At 42.1% G+C, this 21,170-nt stretch overlaps 1 protein-coding gene and 1 long non-coding RNA gene across 6 annotated transcripts in view; one reads left to right on the top strand and one right to left on the bottom strand.

The window, feature by feature from the left end:
• The window catches only part of LOC125636077 (putative E3 ubiquitin-protein ligase HERC3), a 145,238-nt gene that overhangs the window by 68,098 nt on the left and 55,970 nt on the right, over window positions 1-21,170 (bottom strand). For 3 of the 5 annotated variants that reach the window (XM_048848638.2, XM_048848633.2, XM_048848639.2), the window contains 11 exons: window positions 19,526-19,650; window positions 18,628-18,690; window positions 16,311-16,422; window positions 10,147-10,336; window positions 8,400-8,563; window positions 6,284-6,397; window positions 4,713-4,736; window positions 4,524-4,613; window positions 2,630-2,800; window positions 1,653-1,796; window positions 493-659 (listed from right to left, as the gene is read on the bottom strand). In XM_048848638.2, coding sequence (XP_048704595.1) covers window positions 493-659; window positions 1,653-1,796; window positions 2,630-2,800; window positions 4,524-4,613; window positions 4,713-4,736; window positions 6,284-6,397; window positions 8,400-8,563; window positions 10,147-10,336; window positions 16,311-16,422; window positions 18,628-18,690; window positions 19,526-19,650 — 1,364 coding nt within the window. The remainder of the gene's footprint in view (window positions 1-492; window positions 660-1,652; window positions 1,797-2,629; window positions 2,801-4,523; window positions 4,614-4,712; window positions 4,737-6,283; window positions 6,398-8,399; window positions 8,564-10,146; window positions 10,337-16,310; window positions 16,423-18,627; window positions 18,691-19,525; window positions 19,651-21,170) is intronic. The other 2 variants (XM_048848635.2, XM_048848636.2) reach the window with 2 other exon arrangements.
• LOC125636082 (uncharacterized) lies at window positions 1,686-19,528 on the top strand. The gene is made up of 4 exons (XR_007356464.2): window positions 1,686-1,811; window positions 13,793-13,830; window positions 17,086-17,221; window positions 18,578-19,528. It is a non-coding gene; the product is annotated as an uncharacterized LOC125636082 (long non-coding RNA).

The raw sequence follows: 21,170 nt of genomic DNA, 5'->3' as shown, positions 1-21,170 counted from the left end.
TACGGTGGAGAATTTACAATCTTAACTGATAAGTCAGACCAAGGTGGGAATGGGGGAAACAGAGGCAGAGAGAGGCAATGTCACCTGTCCAAAGTCACCAAGCAGGTCAGCAGCAGAGCGCGGACTAGAACCCAGATCTCTTGAACCCCGACCTGCAGCCCACTACATGCCCATGTGGCTGCTGAAAGCTCCAAAAGACAAGCAGCCTCCCCCACGACTCTACTCCACTCTGGTCCAGATTCAGTCAGCCACTTATGCACGTGAGGGGGTACGCTGATTTCAATGGGACTCCTAGGTGCTTAGAATAAAGCATGTACTTAAGCACTTTGGTGGATCAGGGCCCCTAGAATTAATTACTTGATCGAGTGAGCAGGTCATTTATTTAACTAACATTAACCAGTTTAACATACGTTGTTCTCAGATGAACACCTTCCCCTCCCAGTCCCCACTAGAAGTCAGAGCAGCAGCCTAGATAGTCCTTCAGCATTATACCTTCCTTCTGTAGGGGACAGCTCCTTTAAGTCTTCTAAGCAGGGCTTCACATTCAATAGTTTTTTGTACAGCGCCAACGGGAAATGGAGGTCCACCACAGTGAAGTTGTATATAGCAAGTCCACACACTATGCCGATCAAGTGAAACCAGTTGTGCTCTACAAAACACTTCGAACACATAGGGAAGTCACAGTTAGAACAAAATTCATTGTGCAGCTTAATGGAACACCAACGTATATTCCCCTTGCAGATATAAACATATTGCAGCATCACAATTTGGATTCTGATTTTCGGCCCCCAAGCAGCTGCCGTAGAGATGTGGAGCTTGTCTGAAAACACAGCCACTTCAGTTGGTTGCCTAAATGGAAGCTGAGCTCTTCTGAAAATCTGGCCTTCGACTGTGAACGTCTCAGAGCCGAGACTGTGCTCCTTGACTGTTTGGACAGCACCGCCCATCCAGTAAATGTTACTGTAAGTCATTATTAATAATTGTATTGTTAATGAACTGGCCCCAGATATTTAAGAGGGACAGATGTAAAAATACCACTTGTAGGCTCCACTCCTGCCATGAGCTCCCTGTGAGCAGAACCCCCAGTCCACACAGAGCTCATGGCAGGACTGGAGCCTCAGCCGAATCACCACCTTAGATTGTTACAGCCGAATTACTTTTAATCTGTTATGCCTTTTGCACATCCCTGAAGTTGGATCCTAATGAGAGAAGAGCCAGGTTCCCAAGGCCACAATGTTTCCATTCCAAACACTGCAGGACAATGTTTCAATCCAAACAAAAAAGCCTATTTTCATTTAAAAGTCATGCATAACGGCATTGTTATCCAGGAGCACACAAGTCGCTATTGATGTATTTCACGTCCGTCTTCATTGCTGTTTGGTTTGAGATTTGTGTGTCAGTGACAATAGCGTTGCACACATTTTTAAACTTTGCAACCATCCGAATGGGATATTCTCATGTGTATACTACAATTATTCTTAGCACCGTCTGATTTACTATTTTCACAATACACACCGTCCAATTGCTCCACACTTATCAATTAGCATCATGGGAAAAAAACGAGAGGAAACTTACTTTCTCTCACATAGCTTTTGTCACTAACTTCAATGTAGCACGTGTGTGCTAACAATGCAGACAGGTCAGTGCCTCACCGTGTCTGAAAACCACAACAGGTTCGATTCTGGATAGCAGATGAACATTCCATAGATGGGATTCAGGAGTTCCTTTAGCAACAAGAGAAAGAATTCCTTCGTGACCCCTCCAGCATCAACAGCCTCCTCGCCATCAAAGATCACCTGCCATGAAAACAGGTAACTGATCAGGATACCGAATGTGACTGTAGATTAGAGACATCAAATTTAATCACAGGTCATGCAAATGAATAACTGTAACATACAACACCAGCTTCAACAATGGACTGTTTCAGTGCAGGAGGCAAGGGGGAAAGCTAAGTACTAAGAAGACTTTTTTTTTTTAAAGGGATGATTCAACATATTGGGCGGACAGGGTGGAGGAAAAGTCATAAATAATAAGCTGCTCTGCAGGTCATAGCACACTCCCTCCCCACAAGTAGGAGGGCAGTTCTCCTGGTCACAAGTGTTAGGGGCACGGATACCAGCAGCTGTTGAACTCTGCGGCATCTTCTCAGACATAAAACACATTCATTATTAGGTGACCCAGCCTAGTTCTTCCTGCAAAATGGCAAAAAGACATTGCATAATACTGTATAAAAACAAGATACTTGTTCTGGGGTTTGTTTTCACTTTGGTCTCACATCCCCCTCCCCATCCACACACATACAGTAGCCACATCAACGGAGTCCTCCACATCGGATGCCAAACCCCTCCCTATGGCTTCCTTTACCTGGTCCTTTTACAAGGAGGGAGAAGTCCAAAGGTATTGAGCCAACCAGTCCCAACAAAGCCTGCTGATCAGGAAGGAGGCAGACACATCCCCCCATTGGTTGGATGAAGCCCTGCTACTAGTTATAGCTCTGGTGGATAATATACCTTATTATGAGCCCAGTGTGTGGGTGGCAGGGATTGGGGGGGAACAGTTTTCCAAGAGAATTGAGAAGGAAACAAGGAAAATAAGGCAGATTAGGGAAAAAACTCCTGAAGGATCTTACTTTCAGAGGCTTTTTCAAATCGATATCTGAATGAATGCTCAGCTCCCTCAAAGCATCACCAACCAAGTTGCTCCTGCGGACGTGAATAACTAGGAAAGGGCTTCTGGCCAGCAGAGGCTCCAGAGTGAGAAGCATGAAAACATTTTGCAAATTCGCCCCATTGATCGCCACCTATAAAACAGCACAAAAAAGAGAGAGATTGAAAAAAGCAGGGTACCCTGGCACTATTTATTTCTTGTCGTACCACCACCACCAGCAACTAGTTTGTGACCAATCCGTGGTCTTCCTTCTTTCTGCCTCTTGTTACACCAGCAACAGCGATCTGATTACTGTTGAGCGTGAGACCCAGGGGATTCACTACAAATACTCTCTTCACAGCAGCACAGTGCTCATAAATAAACTGCCTCCCAGGAAGCTGAAGTCCTCAATATACAGAACAGGTGCAACATAGGAAACAGCAGTTCAAGCTGCTCCCACGCTACCCGTGGTCATGACTTGGAAGGACTTCCTCAAGGAGCGAGGTGGTAGTTTAGTCTCTGTGGATCATTCAACTTTTAGCCTCTCTGCCGAGTAGGATTACTACTTGGCTGGTATTTGACCGGCCTGTCCATTTTTTTTTTTTTAAATGGATTTGCCAGTTGACAGAAAAATAATTTAATCTGCTGGGGTTTTTTTATGTGGGTCTAAAGATTTGCATCACAACCAAAATAGACTAGGATATCTAATGTTAAAAGTTTCTGTGTCCAGCTTAAGACGCAGCAGTGTTCCCACTTCCGCAGTTTAAGCAATAACAGACCAAAACTGTTGAAAATACAGCAGCTGTCTCCCACCAACACCCAAGTGCACTGTGTGTGTGTCAGAGAGGGTTTGAGTCAATGTAAGTGGCTGTTGAAGAGTGAGTGGGTTCTGCAGGTGCCCTGTGGTTGGGGGTTGAGGTTGTGGCAGGCTTGCCTTGGGGACTGGGGTGCCAAATTTTTTTTTTTTTTCCATTTCAAAGATGGTAACCCTACCACCAAGACTAGAGTCACCTCTAGTGACTGGTGACCGTTTTTCATTGTGAGGGAACCCGTCAGCTAGGAACTAGACCTTCTCTTTTCACAAAGTCCGCAAAACAGGCATCAGATGGTAACAACTTTTGGACACTAGCAACCTGTGCTACATTTTAACCAGTGGCTCATTATTAATGACCCTCTCCACCCGCCCTGGTCCTCGATGAATGTCGACAGAAATGACCCCATTGTTCACACACGCCATTTTTACATTCACAAAGATAACCGAGGGAAGCACCCTGTAATGTGCTAATTAGCATGTGGCATCACTGCCATCTACTGAAAGGGATGTATCAGACCTGATCAACCACAAGCCACTGTCCTCCACTAGAGTTCTGGATTCCATTCCCTAGAGCACACAAGTGTGGTTTAGTTGAGGACCACGATGTTGACTAGTGGCCACAAATTTGATCCAAATTGGTGCTTGATCATTTATACTATGATAAACCCAGCACTAAGTTTTTGAGAATCACCCACTCAACATCAGGATCTCTAGGCGGAAGCCATATTTGATGCCACCCACTTAGGGGAACAGAATGAAAATCTCACATTATGAATGTATTCCAAGGTGCAAATCACAATTCTGACCACAGTGAACCTCTCCTAGTGAAATAGCTCTATTTACATAAAGGATTACTGCACAATAAGGACTCTAGCGGTGCCTCAGTGGAATCCAGTAGCAAGAGGCCCTTCAGATAGTTAACAGCCGCGAGACGTCACAGAACTACATTAACGATGAAATCCTGCCCATGTATAAATGATTAGCAAACTTCACCTAAGTACGTGGGGGAAGGCAGGAGAGAAGACTAGGGACAGGCAAAGTGAAAGAGAGGAGAGCTGGCTACCTGCATCTGCAGTTCAGCATCTGTCTGTAACATTTTGGTCTTGGCTTGAGCATCAAAGATGAAAGGATAAGAACAGAGTGTCACAGCATCCTAGAAGGAAGAAAGGAAAATTTCAGTTGCTGTTTACGACTTGGACAAGCACTTGTGAAGAGAAGAGTCAATTTTTTCTTTTTTTTTTTTTTTTTTTACCTGCATGATAGATGGCCTTACTTTCTGTGGAAAGAGAGAAGGAAAAAAAGGTTAATTCTTTTGGTTCGATATTCCAGGTCTTGCTTTTTTGGACGGATTAGTTCAGTGGAGATCCAGCTCCTCTGAATCTCGTATCTTTTGGGATGAAACCCCCTGCTTCTTCCTCTGAGCAGAGGGCTGCGTCAAGGCTTATATGCCAGCTAGACCCCACTTAAAGCCCAAGTGGTCCGTAAGCCTTGAGCTGACCCTATGCACAGGGGTGAATTTCACCCCAAAAAATCAACAACATTTACTTATTAACTTCTTATTACTTCCTCTCTAGCTTTGCTAGTGGGACTATCGCAAACAAATAGATACTATTTTAAGCCCACAACTGTGACAACATTAAGTTCAGTCAATTACCAAATGCTACAATTTTCATTTAACACATTTATCCCTTTAACCAGCTTTTCAATAAATTGACTAAGTTTCACCATTACAGAGCTGCCTCATTGCTCTGATCACATCTCATCACTTTGGCTAAAACAAGCATAGGTTTGATAAACCATTATCATACAACTGAAAAGGGGTGTCACAGCTTGCACGTACTTTGCAGTCTTTACTGTCCATAAAAGTAGATAAACAACTTTTAGTTACAACCATCTTTTATTATTGTGGCCTCCCTTGATATTTTTCTTCTCCCTCATTCAGAAATTTGGTCATAGTCATTATTAATGCTAACAATCCCTAGCTTCTATATCACATTTGCCATTCACAGCTTTCAAAGCGCTTTACAAAGGAGGCAAGTATCATTACCTCTGTTTTTGCAGATGGGGAAACTTAGGCACCAAATGATGAAGGAACTTTCCCAAGATCACCCACGAGGTTACCAGAAGACCCTGGAATAGAACCTGATCTCCTGAGCCCCAGTGCAGTGCCCTGCTCATTGGGATGACAATGTTTCTTTCTAGGGAGCAGATTATATAGCCAGTGATCATCTTATTCTATAATATCTTCTTTAACGATAGAAGTAAAGGATGACAAGGTGGATAAGGTAATATCTTTTATGGGGCCAACTTCTGTTGGTGAGAGAAACAATTTTTTGAGTCAAACAGAGCTCTTCTCTCACCACCAGCAGTTGGTCCCATAAAAGATATTACCTCATCCACCTTGTGTCTCTAATATCCTTGCACTGACATGGCTACTGCTACACTGCATGGAAGTTAAGGGTAGAAGTTATATTTTTATTATACATGATTTGGTTCCTGAGGTTCTGATTAAATTAAGAGGATCAAGTTAAACAGTGATTGAATTAAGCTGAAGGCATAACACCACATTAGTGAATTTTAGAGATCATTTAGGAGACATTAAATATATATATTTGATAGCTTTATTCTTCTGATGGCATTGTTTTAAGTTATCGTCATCGAGCTAGTAAGTACCCAAATCAAAGACGGCTTACCCACATATGCTCCTGTATTCAATATATTACACCAGCAATCAATCATTATTACTAGGGATACTGAAATTTATAAATAGCACTGAAGAGGCGAAGACGGACAGCAATTTCATAACTCATTAAAACCCCTTACCATTCCTGCTTGATGCAAGAACCACATAAGATAGTCTTCTTGAATGTCCACCAAATTGGAAATCTCTGGGATATAAAATGTGTCATATTCCACATGTTTAACTTTCAGATTCACCTGATTAAGAAAACAAAAGGTTTAAAATTTCAGGGTATATGCACTTTTCCCACCTTTAAAACACAGACTCTTTTCCTTTATTGGGGACTCCACACATACTCAGATCTGCCTGCGTAAAGCAGCTTGCAGGATTGGGTCCTGTAGCCCAGTGGGCTAGCTTGCCTTTATTAGTATTCACTGCTTTGCATTATATTCTGCTTTGCATTATATTCAGCAGTAATGCAAGAAACCTACAGGCCTGTATCCTGTAAGACATTAGCATCAGCAAGTTAGCATAAGGCTTGAGGCCTATGCACTTTGAACAGATAAACTTTGCACAGATAAATGGCCCAACAGAAAACCTCCAGTATTTGGAGAGCCGAAAATAGAATATAAGGGGAAGTTTTGACCACAGGTACATGACTCAGCCACAGAAGTGTCCTGGTAATGAACTGATGTACATAACAGGTACGTGAGATACATCTAAGGCTAGCTTGCTTGCTTGCCTATATATCTTTTCTCATAAGTTTCTTATGGGTTTGACTTTTATTATAATAGGTTTATAGGTTTATATTAGAGTATATTTTGGCTGTAATACAAGGGATCTACAGGCCACATGTTGAGCTGTATGTTCAGCTAAGTCAAAGTTAGCATACATATGTTTGGGATCTTTCACCTAGATAGATGGTGATGAGCTAAAGCATAAGGTCCATATATGGCTCTGACCTTTAACATAAAGGATGCGTTGAATTAGGTTGGCATAGGGGCTTTCCTAAGTTCATACCCTTCTAAACTTAACAGGTACGCCACAACTTGGAAAGAACCGAAATAACAAATGTGATACCTAACCACAAAAGGGGACATGGTAACGAACTGACGTGTATAATAATAAGTTATAATAATTGATATACTAGCCTATAGGGAAAAGACACTCCAACATTAGTAAGGTGAGTAAACAGAAATAAGGAAAAGGGGAAAATTCAATACTGAATATGCATCAAACTTAGCGGCGTCAGCATAACATATTATAAAAGTGGCATCCCAGCCGAGGGGTGGTTGGAGAAGGAGATGTAGTCCTTGGAAGGTACCAGAATGATGGCCACTGGTGATGATGAGGGAGGTGATAGTGATGAGGAAGACGATGGGTAACATTTCAGGTTGTTCTGCAAGGGATGGTGTGAGTGTACAGATGTGCAGATATACATTCCGTAGTATCTCTATCTACCTTACTGAGCTAGGGTGTTTGTGACTGTGCTAAAGGTATTAATAAACTATATTTGTAAATATAAAAGAGTTCCCATAGTGTGAGTGTTGCAACTGTGCACATTGGGGTTCCCAACTACATAATAATTTAAATAATACTTGGGGCACAAACCTGTTAACCCTCAAAGTGATCACTGGGGATTCTTACATAGTCAATATAATTAATATATAATCTAAAGATCGGGCAACAGTCCAAAAAGAGCATTTGCAAACAACTGAGGTGCCTCAGATTTTAGTTTGCATCCAAAAACTTGTGTCATTAGTTACAGTGCACATGGAAAGACGCTAAAATACAATCAAGAAATAACTCCTCCTCTTATGTACAAAAAGATTTAATCTTTCCTGTTGCTTTGTGCTACTGCTATTTTTAGAAAAGAAAATAGATATCAAGAGAATGGGGTGTGTGTGTGTGCGTTTTAGTGTTAACATTGTGCAGCGTCCCATGTGCTTTGCTGGTGGGGTGGTCTACCGAAGTTCAGCTATTTATTAAACTGTTTCAAACAAAGCCCTATAAATTTAAACAACGTAGCCTCAAGTTCAGTTGAAGGGCTAACATTCTCTTTCCTTGGCTGCCATTATAAATGTCTGTGGTAGATGATGATGTGGCTCCTCAACCTGGGGCTTGTGGATTGGCGTCACGGGTTGCGACCACCCGGTCCTTCCCACATTGCTCAGGGAAGAAGGATTGGTATAGAAAAGGTCAGAGAGCCCCTGAACTATGACACCGCACTGTTCCAAAACACACATGCTTGCCTCTTACCTTGTGAAGTTTCTCTAGCAGCCTGAGAGCAGCTGTAATGTAACTACTGAACAGGACAGGGATCAATAATGTTTTTCTTCCATTCAGGAGATAAACTACTGCGCCTTTATAGAGGTTCACTAACCTCAGGAAATATCTTGGGCATACTTGAGACCACCAGTTATCTGCAGGGGAAAAAGATTATATATATATTTATATATATATTGTTATTAGAGCACTTGGTGATAGCAGGCATTACAGTGATGGAATCTGAGAAAAAAGTATTGTAACACAATACAATATATTGTACCGCCTCTCTCTGTTTTAAAGATGGGCTCCGCAGTTTCATTAAAAGCTCTGAAAAATGCAAGCACTGACCCAAACGATAACACATATATGCATTTGTGAAGCGAAGGTTGTAAGCAAGGACTCCTTTCAGCAGTGGAGTTGGGGGAAATTTCCACACACCTCCTTGGCCATAATTTGTATTCCTATTCGTTAGTCACATGTCCTGTATCCTGTAGAGCAAGTGACAACCATGGCCCAATAGTCCAGTGACTGCCAACAAGCTAACCCGATTCCAGAGACTGTACTAGACCACAGAGTGGCTGTTCCACGACCTGTCCAAACCCTCTTCTCCTAGGATACAGCATAAGCATTACACCCACAAGTCAGTCATTGGTTACTGGGAAACTCCCATGTGCCATTTCCATCCTTAAACAATACACTCCTACCCCCACGCAATGACACACAGTGATCTAGATTCCAGTTCCCTCTCAAGAGGCTTACAGGCAGAAGACAGGAGTTAGCCCTGAGCAGCAGTTTGAACCCAGGATGACTCAGGGGATCCCTAGGCTCTTCCCTTTCCTCCACCCCTCTTTCCCTTCCTAGCAACAACCAATTAGCTCGTCAATAGTCCCCCTGTTCCCAGCAGTGGTTGAGCCCACATCGATTTTTTGCAGGATTCCGTTACCTTGCTGAGAACTCAACATGCCTTCTTAAATGAAGGAGAAATGCTCACCCCTCTGCATCACTCCATTCCTATGCCTGGCCCCTCTCAATCCATCTGCCTGCGGGCTTTTCCCTCCCTCTCCCCACACCCCATGAAAATCCCATAAGTGTTTAAGGTCGGCCCACACCACCTATTTAGAGGGGGAGATCTTCTCTAGCCAAAGGCAATACCCCCAGCCCAGGCTCTGCTGGGACACTGCCTGTTAGCTTCTAGCACTGCTCTGCTCTCAATACCGGACCACGACCCCTAGAACCAGTCTGCCTTTAAATTTTGTGAAAAACAAAATAGCATTTAGAATTCAACCACTAATTTCAAGCATTAGGAACAAGCCACTATCTGGTGATTTACCACTTGGAGGTTTTAGTATTTAAAAAAATAGAGGCTGGAAGGGAGGGGTATAAGCACCCTGTACAGTTCTAGACAGTCACAAACACAATAAACTAGGATTTCTATAGAGATTGATTCATGGATGAGGCACAGCTAGTACTAACGTCTCGATGAACAAAGAGAGGAAGAGTCAAGTATTTGAACCTCAAACCAGCCATCAACAGAGCACCGTGAGTGACACTCAGTACCAGCTTAACTCTGCTATCACTGAAGCCAGCAGTAGCTTAACAGCAGAAGAGTTTAGCCAACAGGGAGTGCTTTTGAAAGTCCCAAGTCTATGTTTTGTGAATGATCTCCCCCTAGTGCCCCAGACTGGTGTTAAAGGCATGACACAGAACAAGATGCACCCCTATGACGCTCACCCCTTACCTAATACTTTGCTGGGGTTGGTATCCAGTCGCAGAATGGCCATCGCGAGAGGAAGTGTTAACGTTATATAATGCTTCGAGTCTTGAAACAGGGGGAATTCAGGGAGAATCAGGTAGATTCTCATTGCCTCAACGTCTGGTGGGGAGCTGGACAGCTGGGGAATCAAAAAGCTTTCAAAGCTCTTTAAGATCTGGAGGGAAAAAAGGACAAGAGAAGGTGACTCAGCATACATCCCTGAACATAAGAACTTAAGAATGGCCATACTGGGTCAGACCAAAGGTCCATCCAGCCCAGTATCCTCTCTACCGACAGCGGCCAATGCCAGGCGCCCCAGAGGGAGTGAACCTAACAGGTAATGATCTAGTGATCTCCCTCCTGCCATCCAACTCCACCCTCTGACAAACAGAGGCTGGGGACAGCATTCCTTACCCATCCTGGCTAATAGCCATTAATGGACTTAATCTCCATGAATTTATCCAGTTCTCTTTTAAACCCTGTTATGGTCCTAGCCTTCACAACCTCCTCAGGCAAAGAGTTGCACAGGTAGACTGCGCTATGTGAAGAAGAACTTCCTTTTATTTGTCTTAAATCTGCTGCCCATTAATTTCATTTGGCGGCCTCTAGTTCTTATATTATGGGAACAAGTAAATAACTTTTCCTTATTCACTTTCTTCACACCACTCAAGATTTTATATACCTCTCTCATATCCCCCCTTAGTCTCCTCTTTTCCAAGCTGAAAAGTCCTAGCCTCTTTAATCTCTCCTCATATGGGACCCGTTCCAAACCCCTAATCACTTTAGTTGCCCTTTTCTGAACCTTTTCTAATTCCACTATATCTTTTTTGAGATGAGGGGACCACATCTGTATGCAGTATTCAAGATGTGGGCATACCATGGATTTATATAAGGGCAATAAAATATTCTCCATCTTATTCTCTATCCCTTTTTTAATGATTCCTAACATCCCGTTTGCTTTTTTGACTGCCACTGCACACTGCGTGGATGTCTTCAGAGAACTATCCACGATGACTCCAAGATCTTTCTCCTGATTAGTTGTAGCTAAATTAGCGCCCATCATATTGTGTGTATAGTTGGGGTTATTTTCTCCAATATGCATTACTTTACATTTATCCACAATTAAATTTCATTTGCCATTTTGTTGCCCTATCACTTAGTTTTCTGAGATCTTTTTGAAGTTCTTCACAGTCTGCTTTGGTCTTAACTATCTTGAGCAGTTTAGTATCGTCTACAAACTTTGCCACCTCACTGTTTACTCCTTTCTCCAGATCATTTATGAATAAGTTGAATAGGACTGGTCCTAGGACTGACGCTTAGAGAACACCACTAGTTACCTCTCTCCGTTCTGAAAATTTACCATTTATTCCTACCTTTTGTTCCCTGGCTTTTAACCAGTTCTCAGTCCACGAAACGATCTTCCCTCTTATCCCATGACAACTTAATTTACAGAAGAGCCTTTGGTGAGGGACCTTATCAAAGGCTTTCTGGAAATCTAAGTACACTATGGCCACTGGATCTCCCTTGTCCACGTTTGTTGATAGATTAGTAAGACATGATTTCCCTTTACCGAAACCATGTTGACTTATGTTCTTCTATGTATCTGACAATTTTATTCTTTTCTATTGTTTCAACTAATTTGCCCGGTACTGACGTTAGACTTACCGGTCTGTAATTGCTGGGATCACCTCTAGAGCCCTTTTAAAATATTGGTGTTACATTAGCTGTCTTCCAGTCACTGGGTACAGAAGCTGATTTAAAGGACAGGTTACAAACCATAGTTAATAGTTCCGCAATTTCACTTTTGAGTTCTTTCAGAACTCTTGGGTGAATGCCATCTGGTCCCTGTGATTTGTTACTGTTAAGTTTCTCAATTAATTCCAAAACCTCCTCTAGTGACACTTCAATCTGTGACAATTCCTCAGATTTGTCACCTACAAAAGACGGCTCAGGTTTGGGAATCTCCCTAACATCCTCAGCCATAAAGTCTGAAACAAAGAATTCACTTAGTTTCTCCACAATGACTTTATTGTCTTTAAGTGCTCCTTTTGTATCTCGATCGTCCAGGGGCCCCACTGGTTGTTTAGCAGGCTTCCTGCTTCTGATGTACTTAAAAAACATTTTGTTATTACCTTTTGAGTTTTTGGCTAGCTGTTCTTCAAACTCCTTTTTGGCTTTTCTTATTACATTTTTACATTTAATTTGGCTGTGTTTATGCTCCTTTCTATTTACCTCACTAGGATTTGACTTCCAGTTTTTAAAAGATGACTTTTTATCTCTCACTGTTTCTTTTACATGGTTGTTAAGCCACGGTGGCTCTTTTTTAGTTCTTTTACTGTGTTTTTTAATTTGGGGTATACATTTAACTTGAGCCTCTATTATGGTGCCTTTGAAAAGTGTCCATGTAGCTTCCAAGGATTTCACTCTCGTCACTGTACCTTTTAATTTCTGTTTAACTAACTTCCTCATTTTTGCATAGTTCCCCTCTCTGAAATTAAATGTCACAGCGTTGGGCTGTTGAGGTGTTCTTCCCACCACAGGAACATTAAATGTTATTATATTACGGTCACTATTTCCAAGCGGTCCTGTTATAGTTACCTCTTGGACCAGATCCTGCGCTCCACTCAGGACTAGATCGAGAGTTGCCTTGCCCTTGTGGGTTCCTGTACCAGCTGCTCCAAGAAGCAAGCATTTAAAGTATCGAGAAATTTTGTCTCTGCATTTCGTCCTGAGGTGACATGTACCCAAACAATCTGGGGATAATTGAAATCCCCCACTATTACTGAGTTCTTTATTTTGATAGCCTCTCTCATCTCCCTTAGCATTTAATCGTCACTATCACTGTCCTGGTCAGGTGGTCGATAATAGATCCCTACTGTTATATTCTTATTAGAGCATGGAATTAACTATCCATAAAGATTCTATGGAACATGTGGATTCATTTAAGATTTTTATTTCATTTGATTCTACAGTTTCTTTCACATATAGTGCCACTCCCCCAGCCGCACGACCTGTTCTGTCCTTCTGATATATTTTGTACCCCAGAATGATTGTGTCCCATTGATTGTCCTCACTTCACCAAGTTTCTGTGATGCCTATTATATCAATATCCTCCTTTAACACAAGGCACTCTAGTTCACCCATCTTATTATTTAGACTTCTAACATTTGTGTACAAGCACTTTAAAACCTTGTCGCTGTTTATCTGTCTGCCCTTTTCTGATGTGTCAGATTCTTTTTTATGTGAATGTTTCTTGTCTGATCTGGCCCATGCTTTCTCCTTTTCCATCATCTCCTCCTGACTAAAACCTAGAGAATCTCTATCAATAGACTCTCCTCTGAGAGAAGTCTCTGCCTGAACCACATGCTCCTCTGCAGCAATCGGCTTTCCCTCTCTCTTCAATTTTTAAACTAAGAACAATAAAAGGCTGGCTCAGTGCTCACCTAAGACCATGCTGTGTGCATCACATGTGCTCACAATACCTGGCACATTTATCTCATTACCAGCTCTTTTGTACTCTGCTACGTGTCAGTACGATTAAGGGTCTGAAAATAACCCACTAAAGCAAGGAAGTACTTTGTGAAGGCTGAAAATCCAGGCTGACATTCCCATCTGTTCTCTCTCCCTGCAGGGTGGACTCTGGGAGTGAAGGGCAGCAGGAGGAAAAAGGTAAAGTGACAGTAATTTAATCCATTGTTTAAGCTTTTGTACACTTAAATCTGACACTGATACTAAAAATCCTTATTGCAGACCTGAGTTTCTATTCTTTCTATTCATCTTTTGTTACACTTTATTATTATAGTTTTGGGGGTTTACATGAGCAATGTCACACTCCCCTTTCCAAAAAACCCTCCTATATTTGGCGCTGTTGAAAAACAGTATTTGATAGGTGGTGAGTAGATAGGTGCGTACAGCAGTATCCTCTTAAAGTGCATTCATTTTTAACCCATACAAAGACTATAGGATCACTGTACAGAAACCTAGAGGCTGCAGCGTAATGCAATAATGGAGAACTGTCATTCCATTTCACCTACTGTATCCAAAAATACATTAAAAGAACATTAAGGTTGCAGAGTCAAGCACTCTAGTTAGGAAATGCCCCTCTTCCCCCACTTGTTGCTACTGCCTCCCCTCCCCCGTCTTCTGCTCCGGTCCCTCCGCCCTGCACCTCCTTTCCCCGTTCCTTAACCCTCTGCATTTTGAGTCGGTTCACAGCATGGTCAGTCACTCCCTGGGGATGGTGCAGTCTGGTTGGCAAGTAGGAGCTGTGAGAACATACTCAGTGCAGATGGAACCTTCAGAGAATTTAGCTGCCAAATTCTAACAAGTCTTTATTGAGCATGTGCAAACTCAGATTTTTTTTTCAGGGGTTTATAAATTGGGTAGATTTTCACAGGGAGGGCAGAGGGCTCATCTCTGACACCCAGTCAACTCCCTTGCCAAATATCAAGTCCTTGCTTTAAAGCATTGAGGCACTAAAGCATCTCAATGGAACGGTTGCAAGAATTTTTTTTTAACATGGCCAAAACACTGTATTTTCTTCTAAACACATTCTGAGAAACGGACGAGCAATTCTAGCTGAAACGTTCTCAGAGAAGTCAGCCTGAAGTGGACAGCCAGCCTGGAAAATTTCAGCTTGAGGTTTAAATTTAGCAATGTTACAAGCAGCTGAAAGCAAGGTCTTATAACTGGAAGTATAGGGCAGCCTTAACTACAGGTACCGGGACCTGGGCTGCCTATAACAAACGGAGTTTCATTATACTGGAATCCATTATAAATGGGATCCACTCTGCATGCAACAAGGATACTATGAGTCATGTTACCCACAACATTACTATACAATTCAGTACACTTAGGTGGTCTCTGCTCTGGGGAAACCGAGGACTAAAAAAGCAGGTTGAGACTGAGGTGCAAGATGACAAAAATCTAACAGGGCAACTGGCTAACTTAAGACGGCTTTAAATACTTCAGGCATATTAAGATCTATTATTCCGTTAATTCTAAAATCTATCTTTCAATTTTTAATTAACATGCATCGCTATTAAATTTCACTCAGAGAAAAAAAATCTCTTTTAAACAGGCCATTTATAAAGCCCAGAAAATAGGTTATAATGAAAATTCCAGCAGCGCTTTCACTCTATCATCATGATAATAGCTAGAAGAGTGGTAAACATCTGTGTCCATAAGTGACACAAATGTATTTCAGGGGGCTTTAAAAAGGACCATATCTCCTAAAGGTCTTAGGAAACAAATCCATCCGTCATTAACTAATGCTGCACTAGAGAGTATATTGCCTCTTGCTTACACCACTGTGAATCAGGAATAGCTGCGCAAAAGTCAATGGAGTCACTGGTGTAAACCATATACTTGTATCTAAAGGGGTCTCATTTCCTCCGCAAGCACATACAACTCCATCTCCCATTAACATCAGTGGTAGAAGAGACCTCTAAGAAGTGCAGTTACTTTACAACTCCTGAAAGTCTGACAGAGTTATAGAAAAACGTTAATATTTCTCACCAGAGCATCTTCAGTAGTTATTTAAAAGACTATGGGCCAGATCCTCACTTGGTGTAAAGCAATTTAGGTCCACGGACGTCACCGCACCAGCTGAAGGTCCTACTTTGCATTAATGGCAGAGACCCACTGTGATAGACTGAATTTTGTAAAGCAATGAGTAGCCAAATACAGATGCATGCAAAACTAAAATTCTGCATCACAAGATGTACTTGCGCAGTTTAATTTCTATGTGACATTTCATAGTGTCCTAGTAAACGTTTTGTGAAGTCCTAGTTACAGCACTCTATTATTAAATCTTTCCTAAGACATTCACAGAGAGCTGAATTTACAGGTGGAGGGGATTAGCAAGCATCTACTCTGCATATTGCACACGCACTTAATTGCAAACACTTTTTAAAAACAAGTACAGGGCCAGATTGTCACCTGGCGAAAATCAGTGTAGCTCCATTGAGATTATTAGAGCTATGCTGATTTACACTAGTTTAGGATCTAGCCCCTGTAGCTTTCAATAAAAACTGCTTAACATTTTAAAAATTCACACGCACATGCACACACACACACACACAAAAAACCCCTCTGACAACACTATGAAAAACAGTTATTTTTAAAATACTTATACAACACCTTTATACCTGGTCTAGCAGGATGGAATGCTGAGAGTTCATTAGCTTCTCAAACAGCACTCTGGTGGAATTCAGGTCAATTCCAGGGATTTTGGGGCTGGTTTTAAAATGTTCATCGATTCTAAAACAAAAAACAAGCCCCGGACAGACATGAGTATAGGAAAGATACAAGATACACAGGCAAAGTGCACCAATGAGGAATGGGTCTATAGACGGAGAGATAACAAGACTTAGAAAACCTGGAATCTTTGGCTAAATACAATAGTGCAAAATAGACTATTCCTTTTATTATACTCCCTATGGGTCCTAATTTGGGAACCAGAACCCTGCACTGAGTCCACTGATGTTAGTGGGATTGCACACAGTCCAAAGGGTCTGCCCACACAGATCCAGCTGCTGGACTGGGACCTAAGCTTGCAAAACGGCAGTCCTGCTAAATGTGGCAAGAGTCCCTTTGATTTTCCCCTGGGTACTCAAGGTTTTTTTGTTTTGTTTTTTTTCAGGAGAGGGCAGACAAAGATGTTGACTGTGATTAGGGCCACACAGTAGAACATGGAATGGTTTTCAAAGGAGATGAGGCTGGGCTTTTCAAAGTAGCCTAAGCGAGCTAAACCCCCAATTCCAATGGGCTCACTCTCTTACCCTCCTCTGACCACCTCACCCTAAAATCTTCTAGCCCTCCAACTAATCATGGACCCAATCTAACCCCCAATACAGTTAAGAGGAGTCTTTCCATGGCCTTCAGCTGGTGTTGGATCAAGCCACAAATCCTTTTCTTTTTCAGCCTGACAGACATCTTTGAATGCAAAAGGCTGCATCTCATTTGGAATTGCCGAAGTTGAAGAGACAGACGTCAAGCTTGCAGAGGACAAGCAGTCTAACCGTTTGACTAGGCCCTGGAGCTTCATGCAATGCACTTAGTAAGTGATCTGACCCTGCATCTGGCACAGGTTTAACGGTTTGTATCAGATGCCTACAGCACAACTCTACGCAGGTAAAAAAGCCTGTACAACTTGCAGATGGCAGTTAAAAGGCAATTTCCACAACTCCACAGATCCCAAGCACCAGCACCAAGTATTTCCCCAGAGCACTGTGGGAACTAGCCAGCCTTAGGCCTGAACAATGCTAGATGCTCTCACCTGCACCCTCTTATCTTCCCCATTCAAATGAGGTTCTAGGGTTAGTAAATAGAAGCATTTAAAGTTAAAAAAAATAGAATATTTTAAATTAAAAACTGAATTTACACCCAAATACCCCTGAAATGACTGTGTGTTGCCTTCTCAGAGGGTCTGAGCTGAAGGCTTCACACCACTGGAAGATGGGAAGAACAAACGGTGTTTTTCTTTCCTGTCTGAGCTGCTCTTGGAAAAGTCTGCCCAGTTTAACAAGTCTTCCTTCACCTAATTGCAGGCCATGACTCATCAGGTCCCCATAAAAAAACTCCTCAACCTCATTTTATTCTATCACCTCCCAACAATTTTTAGACTCAGTAGTCACAACCCAAACCCTTCCCAACCCACCCTGGTCTTTCCACTGAGCTGTGCATATTCACTTCCTGTAGCCTCCTCCCATTGGTCACGCTCTCTAATCCTTTACCCATCTTTGTCACCTTCCTTCGAATTATCTCACTTTCTATAGGTCACTTGGGTAAAAACAAGAAGCTCAAAACTTTCCAAGGATGACATCACCAAATTGGAATTACTGCCTCGTTCTTACAGGGCCGCACCTGTACTCAAGCAGTTCCACCACAAGAGCACGTATTTCCCAATAGTGACATGTTGTGAGCTTGGGCCTAGTTTGCTATCATCCCCAAACCTTCTCTGTGTTATTGCACTGTAAATGGCAGTCTCACCAGTCCATATACCTACTGTCATTTTCACTTCACTTTACCCAAATACTCCAACTCTCTCCTTTAGAGTATATTGTTTTGATGACTATTTCCTCGGATAAAAAATAATCATAACTACCCACAGGGCCACCCCAATGTCTTTAAGTCGTTTAAGCAACATTTAATTAAGCAATTCAAGTCTGGTGAGCTTCACTCTGATCCCTCAATAGAAACAGACACACTGACTAACAACAAACTCACAAGTCTTTTTTTTAAGCAATTCATCTTCCTTTACCAGCAAGTCACGAATCTGCCCCTAAACCTCTTCACTACATCTATCCAGTCATCCCTCTCCATCCCATCACTTTCTGCCTGATCACAAGTTCTTTTGTCTCACGGCCCACTGCAGCAGTGAATAAAGTAGGTGACTCCCATCTTGTCTCTACAGGACAGCAAGCACAAGAAAGTCATGATTCTTGACCCCATTTGGCTACTTACTTCTTCTCCAGGAAGCTTCCATTCCAACAGGCAGACGACGACAAGATCTGCACAACTTCACTGCTTGGAGGGGGAAGACAAAAGGAAAGAGGGGTGCTAGTCTGAACAGATGTCATGCTAGACTTCTGCAGATCTCATTTGCTCTTGTACCAACAAGTCGAGTGGTCTCCCTTCTATCCCTTGCATGCAAAAGTATTATCATAACCACCCCTGTATTATAAGTGGGGAGACTGCAGGGCACAGGGGTTTAGCGACTTCCTCACGTCCCATGACAAGTTTTTTGGCAGAGATGGGCTGGCACTACTTCCTTTCACTGACAATGCTTTCCCTAGGCCACCCACATTGGAGAGGGAAGGGATGTTTTAAATCAGACTGTTGAAAATTCCTTGCTTCTTTCTGTGAGCTCCACTCTTGTGTTAAAAGATTCTTTCTTTCGAATCCAATGCCCCCATCCTTCACTTAGGGTCTGAGAAAGCTCTGACACATCTTCCTGGTTTTGTTAGGAAGATCTGACCTGGGATTCCTGATATAAATTATAAATTGGTGCTGAAGTTCAAACAGAGAGAGAGAGAGAGAGAGAGAGAGAGAGAGAGAGTTTGTGTGTGTGTGTTTGGCCCTTAGATTTCTCTACCACTTTCAAAGCAAACTTTGTGCAATAATCAGAGTGGACCATGAGTAGTGAAATGTACCTAAATACGTACCTTTTTAAAAGGGTTGCATCTGAACAGTTTCCGAAAAGCTGAATTCTCACCTACTGGCCTTTCCCTGTGATATGAGCGAGACCCAAACTAGAAAATGCTGCTAAATTCTAAAGCACAGATGCCAACAAAACAATTAAAGAAAAGCTTGTAAAAAAAAAAAAAAAAAAAAAAAGGGTGGCTTATACAATAACACCTACTTGACCGAATTAGAGTTGTTCCGTTCTAACAGCTTTTGTTTCCAAACGGCTATAGTTTCATCATTTATTAAACAAGTGTAGCATAATTGATTTATGGTCCGGAAATCGTCAGCAGGCAAGGAATTCTGTGAGAAGATACAGATTTCAGTATTTAAGGAGAAGACACATAACACATTTCTTTGGGGTGGGTTGATAATAGGGCTGTCACATCGTTTACCATCCCAAAGGCATCTCTCCCCCACCTCCGAAGGAGAAGATACTCCCAAACAAAATTAAAAAGGGAAAGAGGTAAAAGAAAAAAAATTGAGAATTTGATTTCTTACACAGTGCCAAAGGCCATTTCAAAGCCACCACTGACAAGTATAGATTGGGTGGGCTCAAGGGGCTGGTTTTATAACAGTGACTATGTGATTTATATAGCTCACAAAGGATGCTTGTCACTTTAAGGCACCCATCTCTGAGGAAATGAGGGGGCAAAAAAGGTCACCTAACGCCTCCCTATCCCCTGCCTATCACCACTGTAGATCTCTCAATTCAGTGGTCACAAAACTCCATCATGAGCTTATGTTGGCAGATCATCATCATGCTCAGAAACCACACAACAGGGACCCCTGTTCTACAACTGAAAAATATCCCTCTTTTAGAGTTTTCACTGCTGTTAATCATAGAATATCAGGGTTGGAAGGGACCTCAGAGGCAGGGATTTCCCTACACCCCCCCGAATTTCCGCCCCAGTTTTATGAACTAGTTACATGCAGTGTTGACAATTTAGTGATTGTTTGGAAATTTGAATTGAAACTGAAACATTAATATACACTTTAAAAGCATATAAAGTATATGATAAAATACGTGTATCTGAAAAAGTATAATAGATTTGAAAAGCATGAACACAGACTAGCTTCCTTATGCAGCTGTTGTTTTTTATGACAATGTCAATGCATTCATGTCGGTGATGTTGGCCAACCTAATAATTTCAGACCATGATGTAAAAAGAAAAGGAGTACTTGTGGCACCTTAGAGACTAACCAATTTATTTGAGCATGAGCTTTCGTGAGCTACAGCTCACTTCATCAGATGTTTGTAGCTCACGAAAGCTCATGCTCAAATAAATTGGTTAGTCTCTAAGGTGCCACAAGTACTCCTTTTCTTTTTGCGAATACAGACTAACACGGCTGTTCCTCTGAGACCATGATGTGTAAGCAAAGTCTAAATGAGCTCTCCCTGACAGCTAGTGATGAGCTGGAGGGAAAGGCTTCGCGACCAGATTGTATTTACATTCATACCTAATCTACCTAGGTATCCAGCCAACAGAGCTGTGTTGCCCAAGTGATAGATTTTGGCTGGGACTGGGTTATAAATCACTTGAATGGGGGGGGGAGAGGAAAGTAATGAAATGTTATTTTTATTGTATGAGTAAAGGGCAGTAGAACTGTACTTAGCCTGTGCTAATTGAGGGGGGGGAGAGAAAGAGAGGGGGGGACGACAGGTGTTTTGCTTGATGGTCTGCCTGAGTGACAAGTACTATTTGACCTAGCCCGCTCCACTGTTTAAAGACAGAGCTGATTAGGCTCCATAGATAGTCTTTTGTTCTGTTAAGTGATCACTACAGCTGAAATCACTGAGAATCAGGTCTAAGTGCTTAGAC

The sequence above is a fragment of the Caretta caretta genome, chromosome 4 (assembly GCF_965140235.1).
Source record: "Caretta caretta isolate rCarCar2 chromosome 4, rCarCar1.hap1, whole genome shotgun sequence".
Taxonomy (NCBI): Eukaryota; Metazoa; Chordata; order Testudines; family Cheloniidae; genus Caretta; species Caretta caretta.
This window is presented reverse-complemented; position numbering and strand designations above follow the sequence as displayed.